Raw genomic sequence first — 22,441 nt, 5'->3', positions numbered from 1 at the left:
TGGCTTCCTGGGGCAGGAGACGTAATCAAGTATGTACATTCTTAACACTAAGTGATTTACATCCAAGAAACTTCTGGTAAGATTCTGTCTACACAGAGAGCTGAATAAGGGAGAGAGGGGTCTGGGGCTTCATCTGTGTACCACTGGATTGCTACTATGAGTGTGGTTGAGGTTTCCTATATCCTACCCACTGTGGCTCCCTTCAAAGGGAGGGCAACAGTTCCGATGGGCTGGGGTTTGTGATAAATATTTTTAATGTTAATTTCTTTTTTTTTTAATGTTTATTTTTGAGACAGAGGGAGAGAGAGCACGAGTGGGGGAGGGGCAGAGAGAGAGGGAGACACAGAATCTGAAACAGGCTCCAGGCTCTGAGCTGTCAGCACAGAGCCCGATGCGGGGCTCGAACTCACGGACCGCGAGATCATGACCCGAGCCGAAGTTGGACGCTTAACCGACTGAGCCACCCAGGTGCCCCAATGTTAATTTCTTTAGTAAAGAATGCCATAAAAAATAAGAATGCTATGGACTGAATTGTGTCCCCCCAAAATTCATAGACTGAAGCACTGCCCCCTAGTGTGACTGTATTTAGAGACAGGGCCTTTAGCAGGTGGTCCAGGTTAAAGGAGTTCATAAGGGCGGGGCCTTAATCTCACAGGGCCTCATAAGAAGAGGAAAAGGTATCCCAGCGTGCGAGCTCTCTCGCATTCTCTCTCTCTGTCTGCCATGTGAGGACAAAGTGAGAAGGTGGCTGTCTACAGGCCGGGAAGAGGGCCGTCACTAGGGAGCTGAATCAGCTGGCACCTTGGTCTTGTACTTCCCAGTCTCCAGAACTGTGAGAAATAATTATCTGTTGTTCAAGGCCCTGGTCTGTGATACTTTGCAATGGCAGCCCCTTGACTGCCTTGACTAAGACAAGGAAGAAGACAAGGCTTAATCAAAGGGAAGGTTTGACGGTTTCAAGAGTTTCATCAAGACTATAAATATTTTGCATCTCAGGGATAATTCTGATCTCTAAATCAAAAATATTTAAAATTTGAAAATGAGAACATTTTAAATTAGCAAGCTCATCAAGGAAACAGCATAGTGTAATGCAAAGGGCAGGTCCAGGCCGTGGTTTGCTGTGTGACCCTGGGCAGGTCACGAGACCGTGGTCCCCTGCCTTATCTCATCCACCGGGCAGGCGAGAGTGAACTCAGAGGCAGCGTGCCTGGTGCAGAGCGGATGCTGGCGAATGAATGGTAGTAAACGGGATCAGAGTAATCTGGAAGGTTTTCCATGAACCTCAGTCCCTCCTTAAATTCACCCCTTTGGGAGCAGATTTCAGAATTCCTGGAGTCATTATTCTGTAGAACCACAATTCCTTCCTCGCCTATTTTTAATTCCAAACCCTGTGATTTCGTTTGCCTGTATCAGTACTTCTCAAACCCATCTGAGAAAACGCTGCAGGGCACCTGTAATTATCCTGGCCAATACAGCAATGTTCTTATTAAAACCCCTAACAATACGGAATTTATTTTAATTCATCTCAATTTGTATTAGGTATTTAAATATATCCCATATAAGCCATATGGCACTTTAGAAGGCAGCTGAGAGGTTGCCGGGAAATCAAATAAGCAACGTCAGGATTTCACAATTTCTGCAATACCCAGAATTCCTAATTCAGAGGAACATATACGAATCCAGATGCCATATTTGCAAAACCCTGGGATCCAGCAGGATGAGATTTACTGGGAATAGATTAGGCAGTTGCCACTGGGCTTCCTAAAACATCTTTCCATCAGCTTGGCGGCCTTGAACTTGTCCCGTTGCCTGGAGTTCCAGCACTGAAGGATTCCCTGAGGTTAATGAATCTATCTTTTAAAGAGCATATGTCTCTGCTTCTGTGTGGATGAAAGGGGGCAGCCACCATTCTCCTCTCAATATAAATGACTTCCTTCTGGACTGCTTCCCAGTAGCACTCTCTGAAACCAGCCCTACCTACCTGGGCCTGGGGGCTTACGTAGTACAGGGAGAGTGTCTGGTAGATGCCCGTGAGTAGGGAGAGGATTCTGGAACACTCATCCCTAGACAAGGTGAGGCAGGTAGCACACACCGTGGGTTTTAGGGGAAGGCAGAAGAATGAAGTTCCCAGAAGCACTCAGGATATGGGTGGGGTTCCAGACAGTACGACCGCAGAATGGGCATCATATCATCTGCTTCCTTTAGCAGGATCCATTCTACAATCCCCTTCCTGTTCTGCTGGCATTCTCCATCTTGATAGTTTAAAACCATTTTTGTTATTATTAAAAAAAATTATTTTATGTTTATTTTTGAGAGAGAGAGAGAGAGAGAAACAGAGCACGAGTGGGGAAGGGGCAGAAAGAGAGGGGGACACAGAATCCAAAGCAGGCTCCCGGCTCTGAGGTGTCAGCACAGAGCCTGATGCAGGGCTCGAACCCACGAACCACGAGATCACAACCTGAGCCGAAGTCGGATGCTTAACCAACTGAGCCACCCAGACGCTGCTAAAACCATTTGTAAAAATCCGCACGTGCCTTCCCCCCAGCCTCCTAACCCAGTTCAAGTCTAAGTGAAGGCTGGCTCCAGGCCTTCTGCCAGACTCTTCCTCAGGGACACAGCCACCCAGAGAAGTGACCGCCCCTTCTGCAATCTCAGCCCTGCACAGTCCTCGGAAACAGACACTTCAAAGCTTTTCACTCAAACGAGACACTTGATTTGTCATTGACAAGTATGACACAGTAGCCCTTGTGATCACAAGTCAGGAAGCTCTGGAGTGAGTCATAGGGTTTTGCACTTCAGAAAGGGACGTGCACTGCTCAGTGTGCTGTGTCACTGTTTACTTCAAGGTCCTCGGGTCCCTTGTTCTCAACCTGTGTCACCAAAAGCAAGGCTGCACTGTCACCCAAGGGAGATAACAGAGCATCAGAGAGGAGACATGGGCACTTGTGATAAAAAGATGTGTTAGCAGAGATCACAAACTGAGCTTGGAGATCAAGAGAACCAGCTTCCCAGGAGCTCAACGTGGAGCAAATGGACAAGATACACGTCGACGGGTCCGCTGACAGGTGCACGGTCCCGCGTGGGAAGTGTGGCCCTCCCACCCCCAGGTGGTCTTGAAGGCAGCAGTTTCTATCGTGACTTTAAGACGCTGTGTCTCCCTGAGCTGATTTTTCCCAAACTCAGCAAGTGAGCAGAACTTTGAGGGGCGTCGTGGCTGCTCTCGTCACTGGAGCACACCTACCGCCCCTCCCAATGGGTGAGCTGGGGTGAGGGGTGAGGGGAGCGCCCTACCTGGTCCAGCTTCCAGTGGAACTCTGCGGGGCGGAAGGTGTCGGCCTGGTCGAAGTCCTTGCGCAAGAGGAAGACCAGGCGGCAGTTGTGCACATACAGGGCATAGTGATGCCGGTTCATTTCTGAAAAGCAGAAAGCGATCGGAGTGGTTGCAGAATCGCTGCATCAGTCTCTGCCAGAGGGGTCTTCCCGCTACATCGCTTAGAGTGCCTCAAAGGGGAAAGGGGTGGGTGTTTCGGTTTCCCCATACACAATCGGATCTCATGAATGTTCTAGAACACACATAGTGGAGCTCACTGAAATGGAAAAGGAAGGTGCAAGAAAGTCCACAGCAAAACTTAGGCAGAGAAGCCATCTGGCCTTAGCAACCTGACTTATACCGAGATACTGCATCAGACACAGGATAAAAATTATATAGGCTAACGAGTTTCGTTTATTTTTTATACAAGTACTTCTGGGAGGGCTAAGGGGGCTCTCTGACAGTCACGTCAGCTACCCTGGGCTCCTTTAGCACAGCTGGTGTCTCCTAGAGTGCTGGACTTTTATTTCATTTCATCAGGCTTGACAATGGCGACCACAGATCATGTCTCCTTCTCTACCTCATGGTGTGCAGTTAGGGGAGCGGCTTCATTTCTGGTTGCTAGGAGGAGGGGGCAGATTGATTTTTCAGCGTTAGTCATAGTTCCATGTCTTTCCAAAGCTATGAATAAATACCTCTCTCCCCATACCCAGTGGATGGGATATTTTCCTCCACTGATATAAAAGACTTCCTTTTCTGCTTAGGAAATCTCACATCGTGGGTCCCAGCCATGATGTCCTGCAGCCACAAGATGACAGCCATTGGGAGGAGAGGAGCTGTTCTTTGACCAATACTCAAAGAGCTCACATGATATACATGTTAGCATACACAGAAATCTACTATGAGGCACATGATCCATAAATGACGCATGGATGAGCAGGTGACCAGGTGTCATAGGAAGAACACAGGCCCTAGAGTCAGATAGACTTTGGGTGGACTTGTATCCTCTAGATGGTTCTGGGAGAACTTTTTAGCTTCTCAGAGCCTCAGTTTCCTTACCTGTGTCATGACAGGGATGCTGGATTATCCTAATGCATCAGGAGAATAGGATAGTGAGATTGATTCTTGTACTTCCTCTACAAACCTCAACACCAATTCCACCTCTAGATATGGGCTCTGGGTGGTCCCCTTGCCACAGTCATTGGTTCGGGACCCAGGCCCAAGTCAGGCAACGCAGGCCATTCTCTCGGCCACAGGGCTTCTGTCAGGAAAGTGACTCAGTTCAAGCCCGGGATTCAGGAGCTTTTCTGAGTGGTTCTAAAAAAGAACTCTCCTTTTTTTTTTTTTTTTTTTTTTTTTAATTTTTTTTTCAACGTTTTTTATTTATTTTTGGGACAGAGAGAGACAGAGCATGAACGGGGGAGGGGCAGAGAGAGAGGGAGACACAGAATCAGAAACAGGCTCCAGGCTCTGAGCCATCAGCCCAGAGCCTGACGCGGGGCTCGAACTCACGGACCGCGAGATCGTGACCTGGCTGATGTCGGACGCTTAACCGACTGCGCCACCCAGGCGCCCCAGAACTCTCCTTTTTTAAAAATCTTTTTCTTTTGAGTTTTATTTATTTAATTTTGAGAGAGAGAAGCAGAGAGAAAGAGAGAGAGAGAGAGAGAGAACACGGGAGGAGCAGAGAGAGAGAGAGAGAGAGAGAGAGAATCCCAAGCAGGTTCCATGCTTAGCACAGATCCCAACACAGGGCTTGAGATCATGAACTGAGCCGAAATTAAGAGTTGGATGCTTAACCAACTGAGCCACCTAGGCGCCCCAAAAAGAACTCTCTTTTATCAGAAAGCAAATAGAAGAGACACTCTCTCTCTAAAAGTTGTCTACATTAGTGGGAGGCATGGAGCTGCTTCAGCCATGTTTGCTAACATGAAATTGTACACACATGGGGCAGATCTGAGAAACTGCAGCAGAAAGGGCCAAGCCCTTGATCGCACTTTGCCTGAAGCTGTCATAGCTCTGGACATTTTCAATTAAAAGAACTCTATGTTCCCTTTATTATTTAATTTTTTGTTTATTTGATATCAGTTTGGTCCATATTTCCTATTTCTTATAACTGAAACCATCTTTAAAATTTTTTTTTAATGTTTATTTTTGAGAGACAGAGAAAGATGGAGCACGAGCTGGGGAGGGGCAGAGAGAGAGGGAGACACAGAATTCGAAGCAGGCTCCAGGCTCTGAGCTATCAGCACTGAGCCCAACCCGGGGCTTGACCTCATGAACCATGAAATCATGACCTGAGCCGAAGTTGGAAGCATATCTGACTGAGCCCCGCAGACACCCCGAAAGCATCTTAGTTGACAGAATGAGGAAGTATGTGCAAAGCAGTTGCCAGTGTTGTAGGTTTGGCCTAGGCCAAGGTCCAGGTGACCAAGTAATTTCTGTTATCTGTTGTCTACTGTCAGAAAAATAGAGAAAGAAGGACTTTTCTCATTTAATATTATTTGGAGCCAGGAAAAGTTGTGGGTGAGGAAGGGAACAAGAAGAATGAATGGAGGTCTGGAGCATTTTCTAGCCTAGGAAATTTCTTCCTCCTTCTCCCTCTGTTAGCCTGGGTTCCTGGAGTCAGTATCCCTACCAAGGTCACTGGTTTATTCAGTGGGCTAGGGATATGGCACACTCAGAAATCGACTCCATTTCTTTTCATGACCCCTGGTCATTGTTGCAGCTAAATGTCTAACAAAAAGAAGCCAGTTAACTGAAGTAATAGGGGCGCCTGTGTGGCTCGGTCAGTTAAGCATCTGACTCTTGGTTTCAGCTCAGGTCATGACCTCACAGTTTGTGATATCACAGCCCTGTGTTATTCTCTATGCTGACAGTGTGGAGCCTGCTTGGGATTCTCTCTCTCCCTCTGTCTCTCAAAATAAATAAATAAACATTAAAAAAATGAAATACTAAAGCCCCCTGACAGAATTTTGGATTGTTATGTAATTCATATCTTTAAGGAATATTTTATCACAAAGAGAAATGATCTGGATGTAATGTTACATTAAAAAAAAACAAAACAAAACAGAGAACATGACAGTATCACATGTATTATAAAAATAGATGGAAAATTATAAGGACATCTTACATATACATAGAAATAAAAATAAGATTTTATTTGGTAATGACATATGCCAAATATAATCAGAAGATATCTCTAAGTATTAGGGTTTTAGGGGATTTGTGCATTCCTCTTTATACTTTTCTGTGTTTTTTTCAGGTTTTCTGATATAAACATGCCTTGAAAAAAATGTTTCTGATATATAAAAGCCTAATAAGGCTTTAGTCTATTCCTGAAAAAAAAATTTTTTTTTTTTAGGGCAAGAAGGTATTTATAGATTATTTATTTTTTAAGTCAAAGAACTTAGAGAAAACCTTCCCTAGCTTCTCTGTGCCAGGGTTGAGCCGCTTGCAAAGTGTTGTTGCATATGCTTGGCCAAAGCACGGGAGCACCAGGTCTCGCTGACTTGAGGGTGTTGACGTGCCGTGGGGTGGACTGGTGTGACGAGAGTGAAGTGTCATTATTTAAGGTGGCATGTTCAGCCATGGCTGTACAAAGGAATCCGCTAGAAAGTCTGACTTACTGTGCCGGGGTGGGGCCCTGGCATCTGTGCACTTTCACAAGCATCCGGGTTAGGTTATTTTCCTGTGTAGCCGTTGAGAACCACTGGACCCAGAGCCTGCGTGTGGAACTTGGGCCCGGGGGGCCCGGTCTGATCCCGTTTCTCTGGGTAACCGGCGGTGCTACCCTGGGCCAGTTGCTCAACCTTTGATATTTCAATTTCTTCCTCTGTAAGCAGGAACACTGACATCTGTCTGACCTGCCTCCTGGGGGTATTTGATACATTTCAGAAAGGATTATATGTGTGTGGCCGCTAACCCCAGCCGGGGCGGGGCCGCTTTGCACTGGTACCTACAGCCCTGTCCTGTTGTCTTATTGATACGGGTTCCTGGGTTGTGACGGGAGCGCCCTGCCAGGCACTGCACGGACCACACCGCAGGCTGATTCCTGGGGTTGTGGGCTGAGCTCTGAACCTGGCCCCAAACCTCAGTGTGACCTCATGCATGTCTACAGAGTCCTTCTGGCACGAAAGTCCCAGAAAAACTGACCCTTGGCACAACCAATCTGACACAGACTTACTTTAGGACTAGGAAAAGCCAGACAACTCTGTTTCAGTTTCTGCATCTGGAAAGTACGCTAACATGTAATATAAAGAGTGACTGAAACAGAAAACGTGGAGTGCTGGTGGAGTGCCTGGGTGGCTCAGTTGGTTGAACAACTGACTTCGGCTCAGGTCTTGACCTCGCGGTCTGTGAGTTCGAGCCCTGCGCCAGTTTCTGGCTGACAACTCAGAGCCTGGAGCCTGCTTCAGACTCTGGGTCTCCCCCTCTCTCTCTGCCCCTCCCCCACTCATGCTCTGTCTTTCTCTCTCTAAAATAAATAAAAACATTAAAAAAAAGATAAAGTTGTAAAATTTGCATAAGATACCCAAAAAGTGTGTGTGCCTGCCTGCATGTGCATGGGTTTGTGTGTGTGTGTGTGTGTGTGTGTGTGTGTGTGTGTGTGTATGTGTGTACCTGTGGGGTGTGGTGACAAGTGCACAGGACTGGAGTCAGCTGGATCTGAGCTTACATTCCAGTTCTGATACTCACTGGCTATATACTTGGGAAAGTTATTAACCTCTCAAGGATGTTTCCTTATCCTCAAGATGGAAAACACAATAATGCTTTCATAAACTTGTTTGTAGAGATGTAAGAGACTATCTTGAACAGTAACATCTAATACAGATTGAATTTCCTATGTGCCAGGTACTGTTCTAAAGCACTATATGTACATTAAGTCATTTAATCCTGATAAAAATCCTATGAGTAGATAACACTATAATACCATTTTATAGAAAGGGAAAGTGAGGCACAGAGAGGTTAAACAACTTGCTGAAGGTCATATGGCCAATAAGGGGTGGAATGCTTTTAACCACTAAGCTGTGAACTGCCTTGTGCAGGCTTAATGTGGGGAAAACGCCTTGCCAAAGTCAGCTACCATTCGGTGACTTTGAAAATGAGCACGACCCTTTCACTGAAAATAAACCTTTGGAAGTCTTACTGTCTATAACATAGTGAAGGTGAAGCTGCCTTGCTTGAAGTAAGGATGCGGTGTCCCCCACCAGCTACCCCCACCCCCTTCATGTGTAGCAGCCCTAAGTTACTTCTGGGGAGGCTGGAGTTCTGAAGAACCCAGTTTGAAAACTACCAGTCTCAGCTTTTGCCTTGTGTCTGTGCCTCTACTCTTCCCCCTTTGCTGGTCCTGCTCTACCCCAAGCCCAGAAAATCAGCAGCCAGAAAACCAGAGACAAGAATATTTTCCCAGGCCCCCATCATGCTCTTGCTTTCCTCCCACATCCTCTGTGGCTGCGTCTGTGCCTAACCAGCTGGGATATAAGGGGCAGCCACCGGCAGGGGTGGACTCCAGACTCACCAGTCTTATCCGAGTTGCAGAGAATGGTTTCCTTCTCGGCTCTCACACCGGGGCTGGGGCCATGTTTCATCCACATGGTGATGGTGAACTGGTCTGTCAGGTTCTTGGGCACAATCCCATCAGGGATCTTGGCCCCTTGCCTGCCATCGAACTTGAAGATCATCTCACTGCTGTCCACCAGCAGTCCTGCTGTCCAGTTGGTGGCCGCGGTGGGGGATGGCAAGAGGTCGATGATGCCAGAGGAGGCTCCTGCAGTGCACGGGGGACAGAAAGAACAAAGGGTTATTCCTCACGGGCTGGGTGTCCTCACCTTCTATTTTCTGCTCCTGGGTCAGGATGAACTACTCAGTGTATCTACTTAGAGATCTAAGCCAACCTGGAGCTGGGTGAGTCAGGAAAAGAAAGGCCAAAGGCCACACCTGCCCCCCCCCCCTCCCCGAGTTTCTTATGGTCTGCAGAGGTGAAAGCATCAGTAACATGCAGACAAAAATGTTATATGTGACAAGATAAGGTGCAATGAGCTATATTATATAAGGAAAACGGTGCTGGAATTTAGGGAAATGAGAATGGTGGGCTTTCATAAGCAGAGAAGTTCCCAGAGAAGGCCAGAGTTTGATGTGGACCAATGAATTCATCCATCCATTAACCCATGAGCTATTTATTGAGCCCTGACCATGTGCCAAGACCCCTGCTAGGCACTGGTGATGTAAAGGTGAATCAGCACAGCCTCTGACCTGGGGCAGCTCAGAGCCAACAAGTGGACACACAGCTGTGACACAGTGTGATCAGGGCTGTGATTGGGGAAAGTTCTAGGTCCCGATGCCATAAGGAGTGTGAGCCACTTTGTACCCACCACACTTTTTTTTTTTTTTTTTACAACCATTATGTTTAGGCCAAACGGTACAGTGGTCGAGAACACAGGTTCAGAAGTTAGCAAACTTGAATTTGATGCCTTGTAACATGACTTGCTGACCTTGGCACTGTGAGCACGTCCCTTAGCCTTTCTGCCTGTCCAGCTCCTGCTGTGACATCTCCCTTCCCAGTGGTTGTGAGGACTGAATGGGAGCCTGCATTAGAGCCTGAAGCAGCATGCTGGCCACGCGGTGAGCGCTCACTCCATGTTACCTGTGACTTTATCCTTACTATTGTAACTATTTTTATTTCTGCTACTGTTATGATTCCAGGGTAATGCACGAAGACTAAGCCTGAAGCAGTGGGAGTGTCCCAGGTAGATTTATGTCTTAGGGAATTCACACCAACAGCTTTGTGGAGGGCGGAGCTGAGGGGGGCAGGGGTGGCCAGCCTGGCAGAGAAGACTGGATGCCTCAGGTGGGAGAACCCTTGGGTGTCCACCGGCTTCCCATTGAAGCTCAAAAGTTGCCAGCAGAGCTCTCTGCATCTTTATGTCCCACACAGGAGCAGGGCTCAGCTCTTTAGGGAAGGATAAGGATCGGGGGCTTCCTGATACTGTCAGGGAATAAGGTGTGCATGGTGCAGGAAGCCAGTGCTCTCCCAGGATGGCTCCAACCAGTCAGTCGTAAAAGCTGACGGGCTTAATGGACAGTGGTTGCGTGCATTACCGGATCTTTGTCAGAGGTCACTGGACATCTGAATTCTGTATATCAGAATCTCGTCTCACCTAGGGATTGGGTTCCAAAGTCAGCTACCACCAACATCTCCTATAGTTAAAATGACCTTTGAGAACCTTTCAGGAAGGTGCCATATTAGAAACCAATATACTTCTTGGGAAAGGTTCAAGCAGTCAGTTTCCCCTCTAGCCTTAGAACAGATGATCAAGTCTAGAGTTGAGCACCTGTTGGTTTGCAACTGAAAGTTATGCTATGTGAAAAATAGGTATCCTTAGAGCCAGATGCTTTGTTTAGGGTGACAGACTCACCCTAGGAGAGGCCTCCAGGAGCCACAGAGTCTGAGAGGGTGGGAGATTCCTGTCTGCCAATCCATGATCACCCTGCGGCTTATGCTTATCAAGGGGAAAGTGTGGGCAGTATTGACTGCATTATTTACATGTGTATTTCCTAGGGTTTTGGGGTTGGTACCATGCCTGATACACAGTGCCATTAATAGACACTCATTTAATGTTTATAACTGCCCTTCTTCCCACCCAGTGCTTCCATGAGATACTTCTGGCCATCTATCCAATGCCCAGGTAAGCCTGCCCATTCAGCCTTATGTCTGTCCCCACACCTCTCATCAATATTTACTTGTTCTTTTTAAAAAACAATTTTTTTAAACATTTATTTATTTTTGAGAGACAGAGACAGAGCGTGAGCCGGGGAGGGGCAGAGAGAGAGAAGGAGACACAGAATCTGAAGCAGGCTGCAGGCTCTGAGCAAGCTGTCATCACAGAGCTTGATGCGGGGCTCGAACCCACAAACTGTAAGATCATGACCTGAGCCGAAGTCGGATGCTCAACCGACTGAGCCACCCAGGAGCCCCAATATTTCCTTGTTCTTATCTAATGTCCCTGAAGCCTTGTCTGGTATGCATTTTATTTCTCTGCTAAGTTGATTCACAGTAATATTTTAATGCCTAACAAAGCCTTAAGGGTTATCAGCCTCCAAAGGTATCGGAAAGAAATCTATATGGGTGGTAGCAGGCAGAGATTTGAGGGTGGTTGGGGAGTGGGAGATACGCGGTCTTTTGGAGCAATTTCATTTTCTTAGAACCCTCAGAATAATGCGACATGGCAACTGCTTCTTGGACCCACAGGTGAGTTGGCTCTGAGACCAGGATTTGTCCAGTGTGGAGACGGCCCCGTGACGGGGCACTCTCAGAGATTGTGTCAGTTCTCAAAATTCCAGGTGGCCAGAGAGATGCAGGCTGAGTGCTCTGGGCTCCTAGACTTCCAGCTCAGGCCAGTGAATCCAGTGCAGTCTAGCAGAACCAGTGCGAACATGTGTGCCTGGTAGCTGCCAATGCCAGCTTTGCACCATACCACTATTATTTATTTTCCTAAGGACTGGTTTGGGGCACTGAGCACCAGACCTGAATTAAGTACTACAATGCTTTTGCTTAATCATTCATCTGCATGGCGAATACTATTATGATTCCAGTCTACAGGTAAGAACCTGAGGCTCAGTAAGCCCAGGATCACAACCAGCTACTGAGTGGGCCCATCACCAGGGCTTTGCAGCTCCAAAGCCCAGGCTCCCCACTGCACCGCCTCAATGAACCAGGAGGGAGATCTTGTAACCTGTGCTACATTTTATAAACAGAAATCAAAGCCCAGAGAAGGCAAGTGACTTGACCAAGGTCACAGAGCCACACAGCTAGCTAGAGGCAGGCCCAGCTAATGTTCATTCTACCATGCAGCATGGTGTCTTGCCAAGCGCACAGCATAGGCCCCTGGGATCCCACCCTCCTACACAGGTGGCTGTCCACAGACAGTCATGGTGAAGACAGCATGTGCCCTGGTAAGGCCATTGATGTAGGCTTCCCTGATTCCATGGCAAGGGGAGCGGCGGGGCCACCCTGCCTAACCCACAGATGTTGCCTACCAGAAAGCATCAAGCTGTAAGTAACCAGATGGTGCAGACTTCACCAAACTCAACAGCTTGTATTTCATTTCTCAGCGCACTTAAACAAACTAAGAGAGACTTACTTTCTCCCAAAGTTCCTCTCTCTCTCTCTCTCCTCTCCTCAAGGGATCTCAGGGAAAGCTGTGGGTAAACAGGACGCGTCACTTGCAAAGATGGTGCCGCATCATCTGGAATCAGGGTGTATTTAAGGAGCTCTTTGGGAATCCTCTGTGAAGGTCCCTGGGACCCACCCGGCTGCTTAGAGTCCACACTGTTTCGGTGCACAGCAGTTGCAGGTTAAGCGTGGCGGACTTGGAACCAGAGTTGAGGTGTGAGTCAAGGTCCCCGAGGCGTAGAATGGGGAAGCCTCTCTGAGCCAGCAATTAGATAAAGATGTATGAATGAGATAGATTTCAGGACACACTGTGCTGTGAAAGCAAAAATGGAGCCCAGGGGCCCTGAACTTCTTAATTGCAGGGTTTGCATTCTGCTCTGAATGACTTTGGTGAGGGCAGAGTGTTCTTAGCACCTCAAGCTGGGCCTGTGGCAATGGTAATTGACATGGAGCCTCAGGTCATGCCTCCTCGGGGTCTGCCACAGGGCAGGAATAAGTGGAGGGTCTCAGGGTCGAGGAATCATTGTAATCAAAGACACAGGCCTCATTCTGGGGCACCTGGGTGGCTCAGTCAGTTCAGTGTCCGACTCTTGATTTCGGTTCAGGTCATGATCTCATGGTTCATGGGTTTGAGTCCCACATCAGGCTCTGTGCTGGCAGTGTAGAGCCTGCTTGGGATTCTCTCTCTCCCTCTCTCTCCCTCTCTCTCTCTGTCCCTCCCCCACTCATTCTCTCTCAAAATAAATCAACTTTTTTTTTTTTTTTAAAGACGCAGGCCTCATTCTGTGGCGTGCTCTTCCAATTGCAATATCAACTCCATACTATTTCAATAAATATTCATGTAATGTCTAGGTTACACCAGGCGCTGTGACAAGAAGCCAGGAACGAACCAAACAGAAGTTGGCCCTACCTTTTGGGACCCAGTAGAAGATCTTTTACCATTGGTGGGTAGAACAGGTCAGTGGCAGAGTCTCAGGGGAGGACAGGGAAGCCCTCTTGGCAAATGCTATACTAGGACTGTGTGGTGGTCGAATGCACCCTGTTCCCAACATGCTTCTCTGCCCCACTGATGTCACAGAGCCATGTGACCTGTTCTGACCAACAACATGTGAGTGCAAGTGATGTGTCCTCTCAGGGCAGAAGCCTTAAGAGACAGTTCATGGCTCTCCACATCTTTTCCGTGCGTCATGAGATCAACAGTGCTCTAGATAAAGGCTACCTGTTAGCCTAGATCCCAGTGGGAGGCCGTGTGGAAGAGAGCCACAGTCAACCCAAGAAGAACATGTGGTAGAGATGATAAATAAACCTTCGTAATAAAATAATAATATGCCAATAATAAACACCAATAAAATAACAATAGCCAATATGATTTTAGAGTCACTGGTCTATGCAGTCGCTGCTGCATAACCTGCGATCCTGATTGTGACCGACATCAGAGCCTACGATTCCCAGTTCTTCTTCCGGAGGCCTTCGACACGGACATGTTGGGAGGACTTTCTGATGTCCTTTCAGGAGCTCACACGCTGTTGTCCCTACTCAGAGTGTCATTCCACCTTTGGAATCCCAGACAAGAAGGGTTCCTGCAAGGCCTTGCCATTGGGAACTTGGATCTCCAGGTGAAGCAAACTGGGCCCTGGAAGAGGGGTGGTCAGCCAGGCTCCTGAAGCAGGGCCATAGAGACTCAGTTGCTGACCAGCTTGTGCAAGGCCACTACAGGTAAAATCCTTACGCCCAACATGGGAGGGCTACTGTAAGACAGCTGTTTATTTTTTTATTTTTTTTAAATTTTTTTTTTTCCAAAGTTTGTTTATTTTTGGGACAGAGAGAGACAGAGCATGAACGGGGGAGGGGCAGAGAGAGAGGGAGACACAGAATCGGAAACAGGCTCCAGGCTCTGAGCCATCAGCCCAGAGCCCGACGCGGGGCTCGAACTCACGGACCGTGAGATCGTGACCTGGCTGAAGTTGGACGCTTAACCGACTGCGCCACCCAGGCGCCCCAAGACAGCTGTTTAAATGATGCCAAAGAAATCAGCATATCCACGGAGAAGCTCCCCACTCACTATCCTCTATGAGTCAGCCCTTTGCCCTTTAATCTGATTTCCAGTAGGTGTGTACCGATTTTCCTTTAAGCAGTAGGCCCACTGCTGCTCTCTGAGAATGGAAGTACTGGCTACATCTAGGGTTCTGACACTCACCCCCTAGAAGCTCAGCCTTTTAAAGTCATCTTGGAGAAACTGACAATAGCTTCCTGTAGCTGGGCTATTCTTGGGGTACAAAAGCCTCTGACCATGATTATGAATGAGAGCAGCTCTGTTAAGCTTCATGGTATAGTAGAAGATGATCTTAACTTTTTCTTTTCCAAGAAAATGTTTTTTAATGTTTATTTCTGAAGGAAATAGAGACAGAGTGTGAATGGAGGAGGGGCAAGAAAGAGGGAGACACAGAATCCGAAGCAGGTTCCAGGCTCTGAGTTGTTAGCACAGAGCCCGACGTGTGGCTTAAACTCACAAGCTGTGAGATCATGACCTGAGCCTAAGTCGGACTTTTACCGACTGAGCCACCCAGGAGCCTCTTAACTTTTTTTTTTTTTTAACATGTCTCCCCCAGAAGACTGAATTGTTAAGCGGTCTTATTAACTTCTATATAACATCAAGAGTTGCAGCATTTGGACACTCAACAAATATTTGTTAAATTAAAACACGAATGAAGGAATGAAAGAATGAATGAGCGAATCAGCTATGAAAATCTCCTGGGCTCTCAAATGAATAAGCCCTGAGAACAACTTAATGTCTGGTGATCTGAAGTGCTCTGACAGATCACCACTTGATTTAATAGGATGCTCTCATCCTGTGGCCTTTCCTGCAACAGAGCCTCTCCTCAAAGTTCTTGACTTGAGAGACAAAGCAGCTGACCCAGGTGACATATGTGGAGGTGTGGGCCAGCTGCCAGGAGCCTCGTGATCCTGAGGAGGACTAGCCTTTGGCCTCCGGGCTAGGAAAGGCATGTGCATCACAGACCGCTTTTCTATTTCCTATAATATGTACTGACTTAGGGGCAGCGCCGTGGGCCTTTCCTGGGGCTGATGTTAATGTCAAATTTAATTTGGTCAAGAGGTCTTCCTAAGGGCTTCATGGGGCATCTCATACTCAAGGCAGTCCTGTGGCACTTCACTTCTGGAAAGTCTGGTATTGAGATGACAGAGCCCTTCATCTCGATCTCTGAATTCAGAGCAAGTGATAAGCAGTTTGCCCAACTTCGTCAAGAAGCCTGGCTTTATGTAAAGCAAGGCTAGTGGGGGATCATCTTAGGCTGTGTTCTACAAGCTGAAGGGGACACCTTTGTTTTTACTGCACCTGTCGGATACTTGCTGACAATTGGCTTTGAGCTAGCTACTGTCAGATTTCCCCTTGACCAGGATTCTATCACAGCTCCTAATGGAGCTGGCATCACAGGTGGAGGAGGCAGGTGGGCAATGACCAGACATGCAAGATGCCCCTCCATGGAGACACCCCTGCCAGAACTCAAAGGGACCCAGGAAGCACCCCTTGGACAGCCTCCCTGGTGTACAGTGGGCAGGAGAATATTGACTGAAGGGAAAGTTTTGGGACGACGAAGAGGGGAGAGATTCTAGTGGGAAGAAAAATGAGCCAAGATTTAGGGATGAGAGCCAGCTAGGCACGGGGTCAGAGGAGGTGTCCTGGCCAAGAAGAGGTGCAACATCAGGAAGAAACCGGCTCTGACGATGGACCTGCTGGGTGGAGGCCGGGCCACAGGAGCGTCCAGACTCAGGCTAGCCTTGGACACCCACATCTGGATGTTCCACAGGCACCTGACCTCAGAGTCCCCCTAAATCTACTCTTGCCTGCATTCCTGGTTCTGGCTGGTGGCACCCTTGTCCACTTAGAGGCTTATGCTAGAGTCTATCTTAATTTCTTCTTTCTCACTGACAGCTGATCAATCATTGGTTAGCTTGCTGATTTTGCCTCCTAAAGCTGTCTTAAAGGCATCCCTACTGCCACTCCCCTGGTTAGGAACTCATTATCTCTTGCTTAGACCATGGCAATAACATCCTAATTGGTCTCCCTGTTTCCATCGAAAACCAATAAAGATTTGGAAGATGAAAAATGCATGACTGCTGAGGCTGAAAGTATCATGGCTGCTCCTTAGTTGGGAGAGCCCGCAAGCAACTTGTCTACCATCCACTGAAAACACACGGAAGCTTGTCCCCAGAACCTAAGCTGCCCACAGGAGCAGGAATGATAACCCAGACTCTGTTTTATATGTGACCCAGCCTGCATTTCCCTTGCAGTTGGGAAAGAGCATGGGGTCCGATGAGCTGCCTTCTCCAAAGCTGACTCTAGCAGCAGGTGCGCATCTGGGTTTCACTCATTTGCTTCTGCCTTTTTTTCCAGAGCTCTCCCTCCATGGAATTCAAGATTCAGACTCCTAACATGGAGGCAAGAATGTTCCTACCCATCTTGTTACTCGGACAGAGTCCCCACAGGGCAGTGGGTGGCACCACCGGGGAGGTCACGAGAAAGACACCCAGACTCCCCCACCGCTCCCCCAATAAAGGGTTGCTCCTGGAACCAGGTAAGCTCACATCTTGGGGGAAACGTGCTCTCCTCATTGAATGAACGTGCCTCCTGCAAGGCGAGGCTGGCAGCCCAGAAGGAATAAGCTGTGTTAACAACCAGATGCAATTTTGCTCTAAGCTTTCTTCCCTGAGAAAATCCTTCTTGCTCCCCAGCAGCATTCAAAATCAAATCACAAGTGCGTGCCCTTGGGCCCATCTGATCTTTAACAACCTGATTCCATCATCTCCTTCTAACCTGGAGGGGTTTAGGAAATGACTGTAACCCACCGTGGCACGGGTCGAGTTGACTTATAATCCAGGTGCATGGGGAGCGAAAGGGCATATTCATTCAGAGTAAGATGTCTGAGATGGCTTCTCTGCACGTGGGCTGGAGGCAGTTTGCTGAATACTGTGGGCCCCTTCCATCCATTTTTGCAGGAGCTGTCTGGAATATTGAAGTTGTGATGTTCTCCCCAGCCTACTGCATTGTTCTGGAGAAGCCCCATTCCCGCAGGCCTTCCTGACAGCCTGGTGACATGATAAATGGGACATAGCCTAAAGAGGGTCCATTCCACATTCACTTCTAAAATTTGCACCTGGTTCTTTGGGCAAGAGCAGGGTGGGTGAAGACGTGTGTGTGTATGTGTGTGTGTGTGCGCGCGCATGAGTGCATGTGTGTATGTGTGCACAGCAATGTTGAGGGAGGGAAACTGTCCCAGCAATAGTAGTGGAGGGGTCACCAGGAGTGGATGGCAGCCTGCATTGTATCTAGGAGGGTCCTTTTCCTTTTGTGGAGATATAGTTACCCCCAAATACAGGTCTAGTCTAAGAGCAAGCTCTTTTCTAAGCTCCCCGCAGCACAGCTGGGGAATCAAATGGGAGTTCCTGAATATTCTTGGTGAGAACACGAGACAAATGAAATATATGTCGCCCACCTCACCCCAAGGCCCATCAACACATCAACGGTCTGGTTTACCAAGCACATGGGACCATTCCCACTGTACTGAGCACTCCACAGGCTGACTGAAGAGATTTACAATCTAGCTCCCAAGGCCTGGCCTGTCTCCTCAGATATTGAGGTAAACAGCCTTCATTCAGGTAGAACTACCTCCAAATTCTGTCTCTGTCACCTTCTAACTGGGATCGTGAGCAAGCCATTTTTCCTCTCTGGGCCTCAACTTTCCCATCTTTAGAACCGGATGAATAACAGCCTCCTCGCACTGAAGATGAGAGAATTAAATCAAGCGATGCATGTGAAGAGCGTAGCAGGTGCACAAAGTCGCTGCTCGGTAAAGTGGTTTCCTTGTGCAGCACCTTCATCAGTCTCGCTTCCTTGCTCTTGGCAGCTCCTTTCCTGTGGCTTCGCCTCACAGAGGCAGTGGGTTCTTTCTGTCACACCGGGACACCTTCACCTGGGCCACCTCCGCCCCCACGCCAGCTCTTCTTCTCTGGTGTGGGCGGCCAGGATGGCTTTACTGGCATGCCACCTAAGCTGTCACATAGGTCCCATGCTTGGCCTGGGTCCCTGGCTTGGATTAATGCTTTGCTGTTGCAGCCTTAAAATTCTTACGAGTTTCTGAACAAGAGCCCCACATTCTCACTTAGCCTGGGCTCTGCAAATTATGAGGGGGTCCCTTGGGAGAGGAAACTGACCGCTCCCCGAGTGATAAGACACCACCCTTCACCCTGGCCCCTGATCAGGTGCCTCTTTAAAATCAACACAGTGGAACAGAGCCCGTGTTTCTTCAGGCTCCACGGTAGGTTGTCTCAAGTGCATTGTGTCATTAATTGCTGATGAAGAGAGGAGGCTTTGTCCCATGCCTTGCCCACAGCCACACAGTTGGTAAATGGTGGGACCTGGTCAGGTGTGCCCAGTGCCCAGACCTGTGCCATCTGAACCCCTAATCATAGTAAGTAAACTTAATAATCATCCAGGAGGTATATATGCCGATGCGGTTGGCAGGGGCTAATTCTTTCATAATATAAGATATGCTTTGTATATCATTTTTACCCACCACACAATTTCTGAAGGGATCTCTCAGAGTAGGTCTCCCGGTCGCAGCCCTTGCCGATGTAATTGGTCTGTAGCTCCGTGGTGATCTGGATGGAGGACACGGCCCCGTCGCACGTCTCCAGGTGGATGCTGGGGAAAAGCGGCACGCTCCCTGAGCCAGGCTGATACTCAATCCTCTTGGTCCAGTCTGAATAAATGAGGAAAACATTAAAGGCAATCAGGTACGGCCAGTTCTGATGGAACACGGTCTTTGAAAATGTGAATTTGTTCCAATGCAATTGACATCTTAGGGAATGACTTGAGGATAATGGGAATTTCACATTTGCCTAGGCAAAATCTCCTACTGGAGAAACACTAGGCGAATGCAGAAAACGGCAGCCAGCTGAGCTGAGCCAGGTAGGAATGCACAAAACACGCCCGTGGACACACCTCCAGCACCTCTCGGTGCCGCAGCCCACGATGCGTTATAAGCCACATCCACCTGCACCGGCAGTTGCAAATTTCCATCCCATCCAGAGAGCCCTGCGTCCGCCCCGCCACAGTACTGCCCCAACTGCCACCCTCCCCCGTCCTCTCTACATACAAACACCAAGTCTTTTCAAGGGGAAGTGCCGTGCTTATTGTAGTACTAATATATTTCTGAACCCTTTAACGTGTGTAAAACTGTGCTAATATTTTTTTCTTTGTGCCCTTTTTATCTGTCACCGATGACATTTCTGAGTGTTATGCCCCTCGCTCCCTGTTCCCCATTTTGTCTAGCGGGGTGTTTTTTAAGAACGCGTATGTCTTGTCACAAAATATGAGAGAACAGTAGTTCAGGATTACTTGGGGTCATGAGGTGGGGAGCGAGGATTCTTTCCCAAGCATTCAGGACCGTGGCTCACTTAAGGAGGGCTGATGGTCTTATGACTTCTTTTTAGAGGAAAAATAATTTGGAGGTGATCAAGTGTTGGAGGGGAACAAAACCACGATCAAAATGGCACCACACGAAATAGAGCAATCAACGAAAATAAACACCAAGAGAGAGTGTACACATGAATTGACCGGAACAGCAAAAGCAGCAATTGAAAGAGCAGAGTCCAGGCAACGCTCACACTGACCGGCAACAGTTCTTGCTGACGAGGCAGGCGTACCACGCTCTGTGAGGACACATGTCTGAGAGGTCTGTTCGACCCTAAGCCAGACGTGTGGGTAGAATCAAGGAATGTGACCTATGGATACTATTAGTTTATGAATCGCAAATGTTTGTCACACAGAACCTTGCTAGAAGGTATCCTTTTGCTGAAGCAGAAATAAAAAGCTATGACATTGCCTGCGCTCACCTGTGAGAAACTGAGAAAGCCTGGCCTGAATGGGTCAGTGTTCTTCACAAGTGCCCAGTGGGCCACTGGCTGCCATCTTTAGCAATTCCAGGGGAGGGGCCAGATGCCTTTGTTCACTGAGCATGCGTTTGTTCAGGGTTTCCATGTCCTAGGCTCTGTTTGGAGCATCAGGGATGCAGCAGTGGAGTCAGGAAAGGTCCCTGCCTTGTGGAGCTGGGGTGAGGGGTGAGGGTTGGGGGGAGGGCTGTGCTATTCTATCTGAGAGGGTGAGTGTTATAAAAGGAAAAGTCGTGACAGAGAGAGACTCTTTAGATGGAGAGAATTCTGGTTTGAGCTGAGGTCTGAATGTCAAGGATGAACGTATGTGGGAAGATTCAGACAAGCAGGTCAGAAGCAGATGCCCCAGTGATCTTGGCTTGACTCTGCCTGGTCAGGAAGTTCTTGGGCAGGTTAATGAAGGTCTCCAAGCCTTAGGCACCTCATCAATAAAATAGGACACAATCATTGCACGGATCTCAAGTGTGGACTTGGAGTGAGGACTGAGGGCTTCAAGTGTGCATGGCATGCAGGAAAGGAAGGAGATGTTCAGTCCAAGGGGACAGGTGTCCCCTGCATTCCATTCCGGATAACCATGGAATCTGAGTTTAGGTCTGATTTTCTCAGAGTGTGCCATGAGCAGAGACTGCACACAGGGTTGTGAGGCTGGTCACCAGGAACTTACCACGGGAGGATATTTGGATAGGGACTTCATGTGAAACAGAATGTACCTGATTGCATGCTTTTCCTCAGAGCCCCCAGGAACTGTGTCTGGCCTAGCCCATCACCTCCTGGAGGATGAGATCATGGAGCTGCTCTGAGCCATGCTCCAGAGGCCCCAAGTTCAATTAAGATGAGCCGCTGGAGGACAGGAAGTCCTGTCAGATGCATCTGAAGGTCATAGAGCTGTCAGAAGCAGTCCACACCTGACAAGCCTTGAGTCTTAGGTACAATGTTTCATGCCTCTGTGCAGTTGATCATGCTGTTTTTTCTATAGAGAGCTCCCTTCCTATCCCTTTCTGTTTTGTTAACTCCATGCAACCTTTCTGACTCTCTCTAGTCTGGGTAGATACACTCCTCTGTGCTCCACAACACCCTCAGCCTTCGACACAGCATTAGACTCCAAGCTTCATGGTTCCTCCGAGTCCCCCTCACGCTCCATGCCCAGTGCCTGGCACAGAGTAGATGCTCACTCGATGTTGGTAGAAAGCGTGAATGAATCCTGTAGGGTTCAGTTGTGTGCTTGCCTCCCCCAGCACCTGGATGCTACTTAAAGGCAGGGATTGCTATGTTTATTTTTGATGACGCTACATCGAGGTCACAGCGCAGGGCGGACCTGGGGAGCCACAGATACCTAGCCGTGACTGCTGCCGTGGCAGCCTTTCTTGAGCCACAGAAAGAACTTGTGGCCTATCTGCCCCGTTGCCGGTACTGCCCCTGGTTGACCCCGACCTCAGTCCTACAGAACCACCTAGCCTGACAGCAGCTCATAACATGTTCATTTTTGTTTGTTTGTTTCGTTTTGTTCTCAGGCAGGAAGCTGGGCCAGAACTGATGATGGAACAGTCTCCCTCCTGATAACAAGAAACGGCATCAAGGAGGAGGAGGCCTTTTTCCCTTCCCTGCCACACCCCTCTTTCCCTGGATCCTCCCTTTCTTTAGAGATGCAGCTAGAAAGATGGAGAAAATGGTTTTGTGTAGCAGGCCTTGGTGTGAGTCTCAGGGACCAGTTTTTGAGGTTCTGCTGCTTCTGCTGGTAGAAGCTCCTCCCACATTGCCTCCTTCTGGAAGTCTCTTCATTGGAGAAGCCCAAGCCATCCATGGTATTGATTCCCTTTACTCTGGGGGCGCTGCAGCTATCTAGATATTTTGGTGGTTATCTTTGATGAGACATTCTACCTCAGGTCCTTTTTAGAAGGAATGAAAATAAAGAAGCAAATAAATATTGAAGGGAAGGTGAGTGGAGGCACAGGCCGAGTAGAGGGTTCATTCCTCTCCCCATCCCC

The 22,441-nt window shown here is 48.3% G+C and overlaps 1 protein-coding gene across 1 annotated transcript in view; it reads right to left on the bottom strand.

Moving 5' to 3' along the window:
- Window positions 1–22,441, bottom strand: part of CLSTN2 (calsyntenin 2) — a 611,966-nt gene that overhangs the window by 94,606 nt on the left and 494,919 nt on the right. The window contains exons 6-8 of the mRNA XM_030330025.1: window positions 19,079–19,264; window positions 8,832–9,080; window positions 3,292–3,413 (exon numbers count right to left, since the gene is read on the bottom strand). Coding sequence (XP_030185885.1) covers window positions 3,292–3,413; window positions 8,832–9,080; window positions 19,079–19,264 — 557 coding nt within the window. The remainder of the gene's footprint in view (window positions 1–3,291; window positions 3,414–8,831; window positions 9,081–19,078; window positions 19,265–22,441) is intronic.

This window comes from Lynx canadensis, chromosome C2, assembly GCF_007474595.2.
Source record: "Lynx canadensis isolate LIC74 chromosome C2, mLynCan4.pri.v2, whole genome shotgun sequence".
NCBI classification, from domain to species: domain Eukaryota; kingdom Metazoa; phylum Chordata; class Mammalia; order Carnivora; family Felidae; genus Lynx; species Lynx canadensis.
Note: the sequence above shows the minus strand (reverse complement) of the source record. Positions and strands in the feature narration are given on the sequence as shown.